This window comes from Pelophylax lessonae, assembly GCF_965119305.1.
Source record: "Pelophylax lessonae genome assembly, chromosome: 11".
Lineage (NCBI taxonomy): Eukaryota > Metazoa > Chordata > Amphibia > Anura > Ranidae > Pelophylax > Pelophylax lessonae.
Window position 1 is genome coordinate 120,884,244 of NC_138778.1, and position 15,217 is coordinate 120,899,460.

The 15,217-nt window shown below is 43.3% G+C and overlaps 1 protein-coding gene across 2 annotated transcripts in view; it reads right to left on the reverse strand.

Annotated features, from left to right (window-relative positions):
• Positions 1 to 12,140: 12,140 nt before the first annotated feature.
• The window catches only part of CNP (2'',3''-cyclic nucleotide 3'' phosphodiesterase), a 42,538-nt gene continuing 39,461 nt past the window's right edge, over positions 12,141 to 15,217 (reverse strand). For both annotated transcript variants that reach the window (XM_082272612.1, XM_082272613.1), the window contains exon 4: positions 12,141 to 12,908. In XM_082272612.1, coding sequence (XP_082128738.1) covers positions 12,447 to 12,908 — 462 coding nt within the window. In that variant the 3' untranslated portion in view covers positions 12,141 to 12,446. The remainder of the gene's footprint in view (positions 12,909 to 15,217) is intronic.

Below are 15,217 nucleotides of genomic sequence, written 5' to 3' on the forward strand. Positions count from 1 at the left end.
TATCTCCTTATCTGGTTCGGTTCTTCAATGCCCTTAGGGGCGGTACTAAACTTGAAGAAGCATCTAATAAAGCTTACATATCAGTTATCCCCAAGCCTGGGAAGGATCCCTCCGAGGTGGGCAATTATAGACCAATTTTGCTTATTAATAATGATCTTAAGATCTTGACGAAAATCTTTGCTAATCGTTTATCCAGCTTTATTGCTAAATACATTCATAAAGATCAGGTTGGATTCATCCCGGGTAGGCAGGGACCTGACCAGATAAGGAGAGTGATCAATGTCATCTCTCTGTTAAATTCTGGGTGGGATGGTGGCCCTCCCCAGCATGGTTTTCTCCTGTCCCTGGATCTGCAAAAGGCCTTTGACTCCCTTTCCTGGCCGTTCCTCTTCCGGACCTTAGAACGATGGGGCTTTGGCCCCTCTTTTCTCACCACGCTTCGGGCCCTTTACTCTCAACCGGTCGCTCAGGTCCAGATGCAAGGTTACTATTTGGCGAACATACCCATCCGGAGAGGCACGAGACAGGGATGCCCCCTATCCCCGCTCCTTTTTGCAATGGCCCTTGAATCCTTAGCAACAGCTATCCGCCTCCACCCCGACATTCATGGTATACAGTGCGGACCCGCTACCCACAAATGCGCGCTGTCCCCAATATCGTTTCCCTCCTAGATGCCTCAGGCTTGCGAGTCAATATGTCTAAGTCCCTGGCCCTCAATGTCACCCTCCCCTCCTCTCTTGTGGATCAGCTGAAGGACCACTTCCCTTTCTCCTGGCATTCGGATTCCATCCCCTACCTAGGGGTGTCGTTAACCCCCACGATAGACAAACTTTACCCAACCAATTACCCGCCCATGATCCGTCGACTGAAGCGGGCTGGCCACCATATATCCCTCCATGCATCCCACTTGCTTTCGTGACTGCAATCTGCTGGGCACTATTCTACATATCTTTTGGGAATGCCCCAAAACATTCTGGAGGCGCATTTATGGTATGGTCAGGCGGATTACTGGTCTTGTGGTACATCCATCTCCCACGCAAGCTCTATTAGGTCAGCGCATTCCTAAAATTCCCAAACACACCCAGGCCCTCGTTTTCTACATTTTCCTCGGTGCCAAAATGGCGATAGCCAGGCAGTGGAAAATGCCTTCTGTTCCGCTCCATTTGGCTAAGCGTAAGATATCATGGATAATGGCACAGGAGAAGATGTATAGCATTCTCGATGACTCCAGAACTAAATTTGAACTGATCTGGGAACCCTGGGCGGCTTACGTTAACGTTACCATTTAATCGGGGTCGGACCACTGGAACCTTCTTCCCCCTCTTGCTCTTCCTCCTCTTTTCTCTTCTCTTTCCTTGCTGCATGTCAGTCTCCTTTTCTGTCCCCTCTGCCCCCTTCTTTTTTCTTCTCTTCTTGCTCTCATATTGGTATTGCTGTACTTATAGTGATTTGTCGCTGACTCTCCCTGGTGGGGTCTCTCGGCTTGGACCCGGAGCCCCCGCCAATTACTTGGGATGGGTTTTGAAATGTGAGATTTTTTCTTTTACTGTTCTTATTTACAATCTGGAGTACGGGTCCCTAGCTAGGTTAGCTTAGGACTGGGAATTTTTTTTCTTTTTACCTCTAACCGGTTCTCCTTTGGAGTCCTCGTGTTTGGGATATCATATGGTTCAATAATTGAGGTTTGGTGCGCTTCCTTCAAGGCACAGTTTGCTCCCTTTCGGGGTGTCTCGAGGGTGGCGCCCTACCGTTGTGGGGGTCGCCCCTGTCACCCATTAGCTGGTAGCCCCCTTTTTTTTAGGCTCTTCTGGGTCGAGGTATGGTTCCATTTGCTTGACTTACTCCTGGATAATATATATATGCATTGTTTGCTGCATACCCACCCCACTATGCTGTACTACATGTCTCAATTACCACTTGTTGTGTATCAGTTTTAATTTCTGTACCATTTTCGTTTTTGCTTGTACTTGCTATTCTTGAATAAAAATGTATTGAAACATAAAAATATAAGTAAACATCTTCACCTGGCCATCTGCACATCTTAAAGTGGTCATATAGAAATGTATGCTTTTTACACAATAACTCTATAGAAGTAATATAAAAGGATAAGTTTACCTTTCCGAACATGTTACATGTTTACCTGCAAAAAAAAAGTGCATATATTTTAACCACTTCCCCCAAATGAATGTACCCTTATGTTCTTGGGGTTCAGTGGTAATACCAGCATGATGCCTGCACCAACAGGCATCGTCCTGGTATGATTGTTTGCAGCCAGTGATTCTCTTTTTTCCAGAAGTGACTAGAGATGCTAAATAGCCACTCGATCACTTCTGCAGGTGGCGGAAGGGGGTCTCACCCCCTCCCTCCACCCCCTCACCGGTCTCATCGCAGACGTGGTTCCTCTCTGTAACCCTGGAAAACCGGAGCAATGAGTATTTGTCACTTCCAGCTCTGCCCTTTTGTTTACCTGGCCACCAACAGCCAGTTCAGTCTGATCAGCTGCATAGAGGGGACCTACACCTCAAAAAATTAAAGGAACACTTTGAAAACATGTCAGATCTCAATGAGGAAAAATATCATGCTAGATTTTGATACTGATATGGACTGGGTAATGTGTTAGGAACGAAAGGATGCCACATACTTTGATGGAAATGAAAATGATCAACCTAGAGAAATCAAAGTGAACAAAATGACGCAGCAGGCTAATCCATTTAGCTGAAATGTCATCTTTTCTGACTATTTTTAACCAGTTTTGCATTTGGCTAGGGTCAATGTCACTTCTGGTAGGCACAAGGCTATACCTGGACCCTATAGAGGTTGCACAGGCAGTCCAACTCCTCCAGGATGGCACATCAATATGTGCCATTGCAGATTTGCTGTGTCTCCCATCACACTTTTAAGAGCATGGAGGTAATTTCAGGAGAAAGGCAGCTAGCCAGTTACTCTAGCAGAGCTGGACAGGAACGTAGAAGGTCCTTAACCCATCAGCAGAACCGGTATCTGCTCCTTTATGCAAGGAGGAACAGGATGAGGACTGCCAGAGCCCTACAAAATGACCTCCAGCAGGCCACTGGGGTGAATGTCTCTGACCAAACAATCAGAAACAGACTTCATGAGAATTGCCTGACGTCCTCTAGTGGGCTCTGTGCTGTGGAGCTTGTTTGGCATTTGCCATTAAACACCAAAATTGTCAGGTCCGCCACTGGCACCCTGTGCTTTTCTCAGCTGAGAGCAAGTTTTCCCTGAGCACATGTGACAGACATGAAAGGGACTGGAGAAGTAATTGAGAATTCTATGCTGCCTGTGACATCAATCAGCATGACCGGTTTGGTGGTGGGTCAGTGATGGTCTGGGGAGGCATATCCATGGAGGGACACATAGACCTCTACAGGCTAGACAATGGCACCCTGGCTGCCATTAGGTTTTAGGATGGAATCCTTGGACCCATTGTCAGACCCTACACTGGTGCAGTGGGTCCTGAGTTCCTCCTGGTGCACGACAGTGCCTGGCCTCATGTGGCAAAAGCATGCAGCCAGTTTCTGGAGGATGAAGGAATTGATACCATTGAATGGCCCCCCCACGCTCTCCTGACCTAAATCCAAAGGAAAAGCTCTGGGATATTATGTTTTGGTCCATCCTACGCTACCAGGTTGCACCCCAGCCTGTTCAGGAGCTCAGTGATGCCTTGGTCCAGATCTGGGAGGAAATACCCCAGGCCACCATCCGTCGTCCCATTAAGAGCATGCCCGGACCTTGTCAGGCATGCATACAAGCACGTGGGGGCCATACAATCTACTGGGTACCATTTTGAGTTCCTGCAATGAAATTTCAGCAAAATGGACTAGCCTGCTGCATCATTTTTTCACTTTAATTTTCAGGGTGTCTTTGAATTCAGCCCTCTGTAGGTTGATAATTTTCATGTCCATCAAAAACAATGTGGCATCCTTTTGTTCCTAACACATTACCCAGTTCCTATCAGTATAGATATCCAGCATGATATTTTTCCCCATTGAGATCTGATGTGTTTTCAAAGTGTTCCTTTCATTTTTTTGAGCAGTGTGTGTGTGTGTGTGTGTATAGATAGATATATATATATTTAAAGCGTCCCTTCCCACCGTGCTTACAAACACGTTACGCATATGTAAATGGTGATCATACCACATATGTGAGTATTGTCACGAACGTCAGAGCGAGAGCAAGAATTCTAGCACCAGACCTCCTGTGCAACTCTAAACTGGTAACCTGTAAAGGTGTTTAAAGCGTCACCTATGAAGAATTTTAAGCACTATAGTTTGCCAACTCCTTTAACCACTTGCCGACCGCCGCAAGTACATATACTGTGGCGGTCAGCCCCTCCTGGGGAAAGTGACGTAGGGGTACGTCACTCGCCCACGAGCCTCTAGGGGGCGAGCGCGTGCTGCCGGAGGCCCGCTTGTTCCCCGACATCCCCACGCGAGTGACCGGCGGCTCCGATGTCCGCCGGTCACTCGCAATCTCCAGCTGGAGAGGGAGAAAGGCAGACGGCTAATGTAAACAAAGCCGCCTGGCATTCTCCCTGATGTAACTGCAGAGACTATACGATCCTGCTATGTAGGATCGTATGTCTCTGTGGTTAGATCACAAGCCACGCCCCTTGACAGTTAGAATCACGTCCCTAGGGACACACTTAACCCCTTGATCACTAATAAAGTTAACCCCTTCCCTGCCAGTGTCATTTTTACAGTAACAGTGCATATTTATAGCACTGATTACTGTAGTAATGTCACTGGTATCCCCAAAAGTGTCAAAAATGTCAGTCAGGGGCCCGATCTGTCCGCTGCAATGTCGCAGTCCCGCAAAAAAAAAAAAAAAAAAAAGATTGCAGATCGCCGCCATTACTAGTTAAAAAAAACAAAACAAAAATGACATAAATCTTTCCCGTAGTTAGTAAACGCAATAACTTTTGCGCAAACCAATCAAAGTCCGCGTATTGTGATTTTTTTTACCAAAAATATGTAGCAGAAAGCAAATTGGCCTAAAATGTTAAAACATTTAGATTTTTACAATTTTTTTTTTTTAGAATTTCATGTAAAAAAATGTGAAAAATATTGTAATATTTTCAAAATTATCGCTCTTTTTTTGTTTATAGCGCAAAAAGTAAAAATCGCACAGGTGATCAAATAGCACCAAAAGAAAGCTCTGTTTGTGGGAAAAAAAAAAGGACGTCAATTTAATTTGGGACAGCGTCGCACGACCACGCAATTGTCCGTTAACTTTATTGGTGATGCAGGGGTTAAGTGTGTCCCTAGGGGCGTGCTTCTTACTGTAAAGGGGTGTGACTAGTGATGTAACCACAGAGACATACCATCCTACATAGCAGGATCGTATGATCTCTGCAGTTAGGTCAGGGAGAACGACAGGTGGCTTTGTTTACATCAGCCGCCTGCCTTTCTCCCTCTGCATCGGGAGATTGCGAGTGACCGGCAGGCATCGGGTCCACCGGTCACACGCGCGGACATGTTAGGGAACGAGCGGGGGCGGGAGCGCTCCTCTGGCGGCACGCGCTCGCCCCCTAGAGGCTCTCAGGCTAGCGACGTAGTACTACGTCACTTTGCCTGTACGGGGCTGACTGCCGCAGTAAATAGTCGTGCGGCGGTCGGCAAGTGGTTAAAGTGATTTAAAGGTATGTAGCTGCTCAGATTGGCTCTGTACAGTTTGTTGTGAACATATCTGTTAGAGGATGACTGGATGGACAGTCAGCTCCTCATCAGTGCTTTATCCAGTGCCATTCATTAAACATAATGTAAAAGGGTAGCTATAAGTTACTTATCAAATAATTTGATCAAAATAATAGTGAATGTTAAGCATTTTTCAGACTTTACTGGCTGCATATTTGTTTTAGTTCTGTGACTTACAGGAGTAGCGAAGCCAGGAAAAAAGGATGGCAGCCTTGAGATCTGTACCTTTTTAAAAAACTGCAGCTCAAATTTTATATGCTAACTTATTCACTTAAAAATGATTTCTGTATTGACCATCTGTAACGCTGCATTGTCAAAATTCCCATGTAGTGTAAACATCCACAAGACAACATAAAACCCACACACAAATCTTGTTTTATTAAAAATTTGGTAATATTTTATTTTATTTTTACATTTTTTAATGTAAAATACAGTTAGTAATACATTACATTGTCTAGTCTGGTTTTATAAAATTGAAGCTAATACACAAAGTAAGAGAATATAATGCTTAGATAAATTTGGGAAATTATAAAAGCAGTTTCTAAAAAAGGTACCCTTTACCAACACCCAGGAACTATATAGCCACAGTTTATATAGGGCAAGAAATGGACGTGTAGCGACATCAAGACGTGGAGTTATGGGGCAGATTTTTAGGACAGACAAACAACATATACAGGCTGTCAAAAAAGCAAGACGAGACTAACCCGCCTTGTAGAAAGCTTTTTTTTAATGCTAATCTGCCATATCTGGTGTAGAGTGGACCAATTACTTATCTGATCTGCAGCTGGCTAGTTGGAAGCAGATATCCTTAGGGGTTTGCACACTACTAGCTGACTTTCTTCCAGTCAACCCGGGAAGCTGTGTAAATCATGTGCATACCTGGTTAAAAGCAACGTGCATTCTCATTGACAACTTCCTGTTTAAATGCCTGGATGTCTCTGGCTTCTTTCCTATTGGGAGTCAGTGACCTAAAACAAGCATACAGATTCAGAGGGCGTGAGAATTCTTTATCTACAGGCTTGTGCCAGGTCAGTGACTCAAACAAGCGAATGCTTGTGTGTACACGACTTTGGGCCCTGAACACATGGGCATTGTAATTCTAGCAGCATCAGCAAAACATAGGATACCCTTGTGATAGCTTTCTTGAAGACCCTAAAACACCCATCAGTTATGGCCCAGGTGTATTTAATAGATGTTACAGGTGTGCATAACACAAATCTTAATAGGCAACCCAGTGGCTTAGTGATTAAAATGCTGGCCTTTCAGCACTGAGGACCTCAGTTTGAAGCACAGCTAGCCCACCTGCATTGGGTTTGTGTCTTCTCCCTGTGCATGTGTGGGTTCCTCTGGTTTCTTTGCACAATCCAGGCATGCTGGTAGGTTAACTGGCACTGTATTTCTCTCAAGAGGCCCTAGTATACATGTGCATGGGAGATAGAGACCTTAGATTGTATGCCCCTTGAGGGCAGGGGCTGAAATAAGTGTAAAGCAATATAATAGCTGTAATAAAAATAAAATAGTAATACTGGCTTTAATTTTTAGGGTAATTACTCTATTTTGCTGCCGTAATGTGCCCTGGTGCAAATCATTCTAAATGGCAAGCCAGTGTACCTTTTCAATGGACATTCGTTACGCTGCCAAAAATGGTACAATTGGTGTGTATATCGCAGCACATTCAAATGAATGGACTGCTTTAACATAGTATGTGAATGTATAGCATAACACGTGTGCATTCATGCAGCACAATGATCCTCAAAGTGTATGTCCATACAAAACTGTTGACCACAGGATAGGAAGCGAGGGTAAATCGCTTTAATGGAACACCACATAATGCAGATCCTACAGGAGTTCTAATCCTTCCCCTCTCTATCCAAAACTAGAAAAACTGTTTTTGGATTGACATACACTTTAAAACAGGCTTTTGGCAGGCACTAGCAAACTTGACACCTGCCCAAACCTTGTTTACACAGGCTCAAGCCTATACAAGAGCAGGGATTTACGAAGCATTTTCACAGATTTCAGCACGCTTTGGCACCCTTTAGTTCCAATAAGGAATATAAAAAAAGTGTATCGAAACCCAAAAACAAATATTTTATTCAGTACCAACAATACAAAAGAAAAACTCTAGGTAAATACTGCATTTTCTACTGACCCGACATCTGTTTTGTACCAAACTACTATGGAAGAGATAAAAATCACCCCGCCAAGTTTATAGAAAAGTTAAGTCATTTTCTTGCAATAGAAGTAGTAACATACTTAACTTTATGGTTGAACACGCCAACAACCTTTCCTTCTCTCCAACAGTGCACAATTCATAACTTTCAGAAGTGCTGAATTTCTGTGGTTAGATCCTCCGACCCCTATGTTACCTTTCGCCGATTCCGGTGCTGCAGCCTCCACTAGACTCCTTGGCATTTGACACTTCCTGGAGTGTCAGATGCCTGTGTCCTCCACTGTGAACTATTTCTTTATTCTCTGACCATCCACATCACTGCTGTTTCCTGTAGTGACATAGGGGTTGGAGGACGGAGCCACAGTATGTAACATGCAACCCTCATAGAGGAATTGAATGCCAAAGAGACTAGAGGCAGCTACAAAACTAAAATGGGGGAAGGAATGTATGAGACGCAGCCAAGGTCAATAACCCCTCTTCTATTGCAGGAAACAGGCCTTAGCATTTTTTTTTTTTTTTTTAAACTATATTATGCCTTCAGTGAAAATGCATGCTCTGATGGACAAAGGGAAAGGCACTGGGGTGAAATTATTGGAATTACTACAGTTGTGTATTCCGATGTCTGTATGAATTTGCCCTTTAAGACAATCCAGAGTTCTTACAAATAAAACTGGAGATTACAGGTCTGTACTATAGAAGGAAGTCAATTTGTCTCATGCAGGTCACAAAGTAAATTCGTTTTAGTATATTTTACACAGGAAATCTGCGGTTTATATATAACATTTCCCTTACTTTACATAATAAGAAATACAGTACTGTGCTTATTGCTGCAGAAAGAATTTGACAGATGTTTACGATATACAGGAAAATACCCTCCTACAGAATACTCTAATAATGTCTCGTTTCATGCATAGGAAGTCAAAATTGTGTTCTCAAAGTCTTTTCATTCTTCTATGCAAACTACACAATTTTTTCACTGCAAAAGGGAAATAACATTTATTTTGAATCTCCACATTACACAAATCCCTTTGTATCATTCACAAACCAAAGTTAAAAACCAAATCAAAAATTCAGGTAAGCAACATAACTGGCTAGTCAAATACAAAGAAAATTTTATGTGCACATTGGTCCCAAATGGGTACGCTTGTGGAAGGAATTTGGTTTGGATAGAAAAGGCCATTTGGCCTTCACACCAATAAACTCACTTGCTTCTAAATGATAGGTGCGGAGAAGGATTAGTGTGTTCAGTATATATGATCACATCTGGGTGAAACTGGAATTTGTTCATGAAAGGAAATCATCAAAGTTTAAATTCTCTCGAAGCTAAAATTTATCAGTTTCCAACTAAGCACTTTCACAAGAAAATGTAAGTTTTCCTCCAAGGATGGAGTTCTGTCATCTACACCACAAACATGGTTGTCTTAAAACAATTGGCAAGGCCGGAATTTGAACCATGTACGTATACTTTTCTGGTCAACTCTGTTCATCAGTGATGTCTATACTTTATTTCCTCTGCTGGGGCTTTACTACATCCCAACTATCTAAACATTTTTGTATTATGATTAATGGCACTTTTAAAAGGGTACAGCAATAATGATTTTCTTAGAATGAAAAATATGTTTACATTGAATAAAAGATCCACCATAGGATAATCAAATAAAATAACCTATTGTGATGGTGGTAATTGTCATGAGTACTCTACCATACATTGATCTCATCTCCAATTGATAACATCACCAAATTGTATAAACTTGCATGCCTTTAAACAGAAGTGTAGCAACTCTGCGTGTTTCATGAACAAAATTCACAATTTCAATAAAATACACTTTCATAGTGGATATATAGACAGCAAGCCCCATCAATAAACACTAAAGCCCCATACACACGAGTAGAAATTCAGCCTGGAAATTTCGTCCGACGACCAATCTGCCGATTTTCGGCTTGTTAGTATGGTGCTTCCGACAACCGACTCCGACTTTTCGGCCGAAAAAATCCTGGTGTGCAGGCTATATAATTTTTGTCGACCATCAAAACACGTCCGATTTTCGTCTCATTAGTACAGATTTCGATAGGGAAAAATCTTATGAGCAAGACTAGGCATGCTCAGAGATGAAAGAACACAAAGAAAGCAATCCAACATATGACATCACTTCTGAAGTAGAATTCTGTCGTGCGGGAAAATTTGTGTGCAGTCTAGAGCACATTCCAACCAACAGACACCACTCTGGACAAAAGACGGACGACTGGTCGGCGGAAATTTGTTGCGTGTGTACGAGGCTTAAGTGTGTTGATCCACAGGTGCCAACCCTATGCGACCCTACACAGGCCACAGGGGATATTTTTCCTACCTCCATTACACAATCCCAATCATCTTAATACATCTTATGTGATCCTACCTCAGTGTTTCTCATCCTTTCTTCAGTCAAGGAACCCTTTAAATATCATGGACAATCTCAAGGCCCCCATTCTATAATGTAAAAAGCTAAACTTACAGTTTTAAATATTGCAGCAACATCCGCACACGTGGAATATCCAACCTTAGGAGGTGATTTATTCTTACAAAGCAATTGTTGCACACTGGTACAGACTAGCATTCCAGTGTTTCTCTTCTGCCTCAGTTTCTCTCCCTCATTCAGTTAACATGACCCCAGTACTGATGGAAGTGGCAAAGGGGGAGCCAAACAGAGACCCTTAGCTGCCTGATGTCACCCATATCAACCTATCACATCATCCATTGTTAGGAAACTAGCAGCTGGCCTGTGCAGTACTCAACGTTATAATGGTGTACAATAAAAACCTGTGGTTTTGTGCAACAAAAAAGGCAGGCTTGACCCATCTTGTCGAATTTTTGAGCAATTTTTAGGCATTTTGACAAGGCACCCCTGAAGAACCCAGAAAGCACCCCCAGGGTTGAAAATGGCTACCCTACCTTCATCCACCAATGATTTGGAGGTTAGTTGTATTAGTTATATATATCAGACACCTTGGGTCTTTAACTGAATATCCAAAACATGCAGTTTATATAGGAGTCTACACTTCTTTTGATCTCCCATCAAGGGTGGGATAAATAAATTGTACTGCTGTTGAGGTGGTTTTAAAGTGGTATCCTTAATAATTATTCCCAAATTATAGAATGACAATCTTGACTGGGAATAGGATGTCCGCATCCACTCAAAGCGGAGGCGAATGGAGAGCATGTCTGTCCTATATCCTGGATGAGATAGTTAAAGTATCATTGGATGCTAGTGGAATAATCGCTTACTGGCTTCTCATGGGAACTTCTCAACTGGATCTCTCCATAAGAATTCCTTTCAAGCATCATCATCATCATCAGTAGGAAGGAATGAGACCCTAGTAATGGCATCCCCAGAATATAAAGGCCTTGTTCCCCAGAGAGATGATTTGCTAACTAGAATATTTTGATTAATTGCATAAATCAAGGTTTTTGAGAAAAATGCCTAGTTTTCAGGTTTAAATAAGATTTACTAAAAACATTTTAAACCAAACAATTGTCTATTATTTTTTTTTTAATTATGTGGATAAAATACAAGATACGATAAGATACAGATATGGTAATAAAAAAAAAAAAAAAAAAAATATTCTTAGATAGTTTAGCCAACACATACCGTGATACTTATTAGAAGCTTAAAGCCTGACTATCTAGTGGGTATTGATTCAGCAGGGAAAAGCAAATAAATGAGAATCTCCAGTACTACATTTTGCCTCCTAAATGTCCTGGGGATGTACTGGACTTTCTCTCAATTTCTTAGTCTTCATGTCAAATTTGCCTGCAAATGCCTATAGGCAGACACGTAGTGGAGAGAGAAATCAAGGTGCAGGCTGCTGGGACTGGGATGGACTGAGAACATGGAGGTAACAACTACACTCACTATCACCCCTTTCAGACCCAAGTTGCTGCATGTATGACACTACAGTCTAATATACATGTATATTACAGGATTTACCTAAAGTAGAAGGAAAGGCGATACAGTCACCGATCTTCTAAACGTTCTCTCCCTACTTTAATTTCCTGCACACAATTTCTAATAAATCTCAATTCAAATTGTTTAAAACTTTTTCTAAGCAGTCATTTACGTGACTGCAAAGCTCCAGCAAGTGTGTGTTTATGCAGGGCCAACACCACCATAGAATCCTTAAAGCAGCAACATTGCCCCAACAGCGTCCATAACTCTAAGGCATGGACACAGGCCAGAGCTCTTTAGTCATGTGATCACTTGGAAAGTTTAAATGAAAAAAAGCAGTTACCATGATATTTTTTAGTAACTGCATGCAGGAATATAAGAGCAATGGGAAGGCCACATTTACAAAAGGTGGTTTATTGCCTTTCCTTCTACTTTAAAGCCTCCAACGTCTTTACACAGACATTTTATATTTAAACCAAAAACATACTGTGAAAATCAGTATTTGGGTTTCTATTAGTGTACAGTGATGTGCCTTCATATACACCAGCCTTTTATTATTAAATACTAAATGTTAAGTGCAACTTAAAAGAAAAAATGAAATTTATGTGGACCAAAGTGTTTGGTTACCTCCAGTTACATAATGTGACACTGATGTAATAAACCTTTTTTGCTACCACGCAGGGGAACATTGACACCTGGTTTGCCATAGTAACCAGAAAAGATGGACTTCACTTCAACCTTTCTGGACAGGTTTACCATCCACATGCCATTATCAAAGTAGGAGACTTTACCAGCAACTGACCCGGTCAGCTCACCCAAACTCTCCCCCTCCCTGCCAGCTTGCTGAAGCTTTACAAACTCCAGAAGGTCAATACCAGTTTGAACATCTTGGACCTCAGCTGCAGTGCCCAGGGTGAGGTGGGCACGGCTTCCACGGGGGAATGTATCCTTGGGCATCACTTCTCTCTCAGCATCTAGAGGCCAGAGTAAGAGCTGCTCTTCTGTGAGTTCTACTCGTGCTCCCACTGTCCTGGGAGTAGCAAACAGAGCTGTGATATGCAGGGTGTAACCTTTGGAGTAGCTCTTCTTTACAACCTTAAGGAAAGGAGGAAAAAAACAGATGCTTAGCAATTAAACAAGGCTAGGCTTGCCACTAGGTTTGTCAATCATTTCATATATACAGTAGGATTTAGGATTAGTAAAAAAAAAATATGGAATTTTTGACTTACCGTAAAATCCGTTTCTCTGATGTTCATTGAAGGACAGCTCCTGGTATTCATAACCATTGGTTAAACTACCCCTACAGGAGTAGGACACTAGGCAGAAAATAATTCTGGCTACATCCATGGGTAGTCCCAGTGGGAATAATCCCTCTCTCTGCTATAGCCACTCTGTGGAGTGATTATTCTCCTGACACTGCTTGTAACAAAACGGAGAGGTGGGTGCTGTGTCCATCAATGAACATCAGAGAATTGGATTTTAAGGGAAGTAAAAAAAAAAAAATCACATTTTCTCTTTCGTTCGTTGACGGACACAGCTCCTGGTATTCATAGCCATTGGGATGTCCCAAAGCAGGCTTAAAACATGAGGGGTGGGAACAACCAAAAAATTCCCAAGGCTAAACATTAGCCAACCAGGCAACAGGAGCTCAACTAAACAACTGGAGCCCACCTGAAAAAAAACAATACACCCTCAAAGAAGATCAGGTCCTGTCAAACAGCAGTCTGCAAAACCTTGCGGCCAAATTAAGCAAAATATCCACTTACAAAATTTTGTAAAAGTGTGCATTGATGACCAGGTGGCCGCCTTGCAACCCTGCGTAACTGATGCCTGATGACCGAAGGCCCAGGAGGCACTAAGTGCCCTAGTAGAGTGAGTTTTGACAGGGAAAAGAGGAACTTGACCACTGATGGAATATGCTTGAACTACAATCTGTCTGATCCATTTGGAAATGGTCGCAGAGGAAGCGGACAACCCTTTTTAAGGTTTGTCCGTGGGCACAAAAAGTCTGGCTTCCTGAAAGACTCCGTAGCTGCCAGGTAACCCCAAATTGCCTAGACCACATCCAAGGCATGCAAGACAATTTCCTTTGCATGTTTAGGCCTGGGACATCGGGAAGGCAACACAATGTCTTCATTTAAATGAAAATCAGAGACAACCTTTGGAAGGAAAGATAGACAGGGGCAAAGAACCACCTTGTCCCTGTGAGTCACCAGATAGGTTCTGGCACCCTGCACAAAGAGGTGATAGCCATCAAAAAAGGCCACCTTCTGGCTCAGCGTAAGCAGGGGAATCTCCCAAATATTTTAAAAGGGAGGCTTTTATAGAGCTGAAAGCACCAAATTGAGGTCCCAAGGTGGCAACGGAGCCCGCACTGGAGGGACCAAATGTCGGACACCCTGAAGAAAGGTATGCACCAGGCAGTGTGTGGCCAAAGATCGTTGGAAGAAGACCGCCAAGGCCGACACCTGGCCCTTGATGGTACTTAAGGCCAACTTCTGTTCACCGAGAAGGAGCGAGGATGAACCCCAAGCGACTCACATCACACCATGTACGTCTTGCATGTACGATAATAGATCTTCCTAGAAGTACATTTCTTAGCTTTTAACAGTGCAGGAATCACCAATTCAGATGAACCCCTATACTTCAGCACCTGGTGTTCAACAGCCAAGCCGTCAAAACCAGCCACTGAAAAGCAGGATGGAAGATCGGTCCTTGGGACAGCAGATCCTCCCTGAGAGGAAGCTTCCAAGGAACGTTGGTGACCAGCCGCACCAGATGGGTGTACCAAGCCTGAGGAGGCCAGTCTGGAGCCATTAAGATGACCGGAATCCCTTCTGCCTCGATCCTGTGTAGAAGTCTGGGCAGAAGCTTAAGAGGAGGGAAGCCCCAGTGGAGACACAGCTGATGAAACACCTCCGGATGAAGGGACCACTCACCTTGGTCCAATGGCTGCCGACTGAGGTAATCCGCCTGAAAATTTTCCACAGAAATGTGTACGGTGCAGAGGGCTGGAAAAAAAAACGTTCTGCCCACCGTAGAATGCCGGCTACCTCCAGGGACTTCATATGGAACTGTGCAAACAGAACCTCCTCAAAAAAGGCATTAATCCCAGCACCCGCATGCAAGCTTTTTGCTAGCCCGTCACCCGAAAGTCACCTCCACCTGGGACACAAGGGACTCCAGGACCGCCATCAGTGTATGGATGGATGGTTGGGACCCGGAGGGACCCATAGCCTCAGAGAGGGGATCAGCTGGGGAAATCTGCTCCAAAGACTCCATGAGTCACCAGGGGGGACCCCACAAGGTGTAAAATATTGCTAAGGGACAACACCCACCGCGCTCGCAACACCACCTGGTCGCCAGGCACAAAGCACCAGACTCACCCCCCTCACAGAAACAGG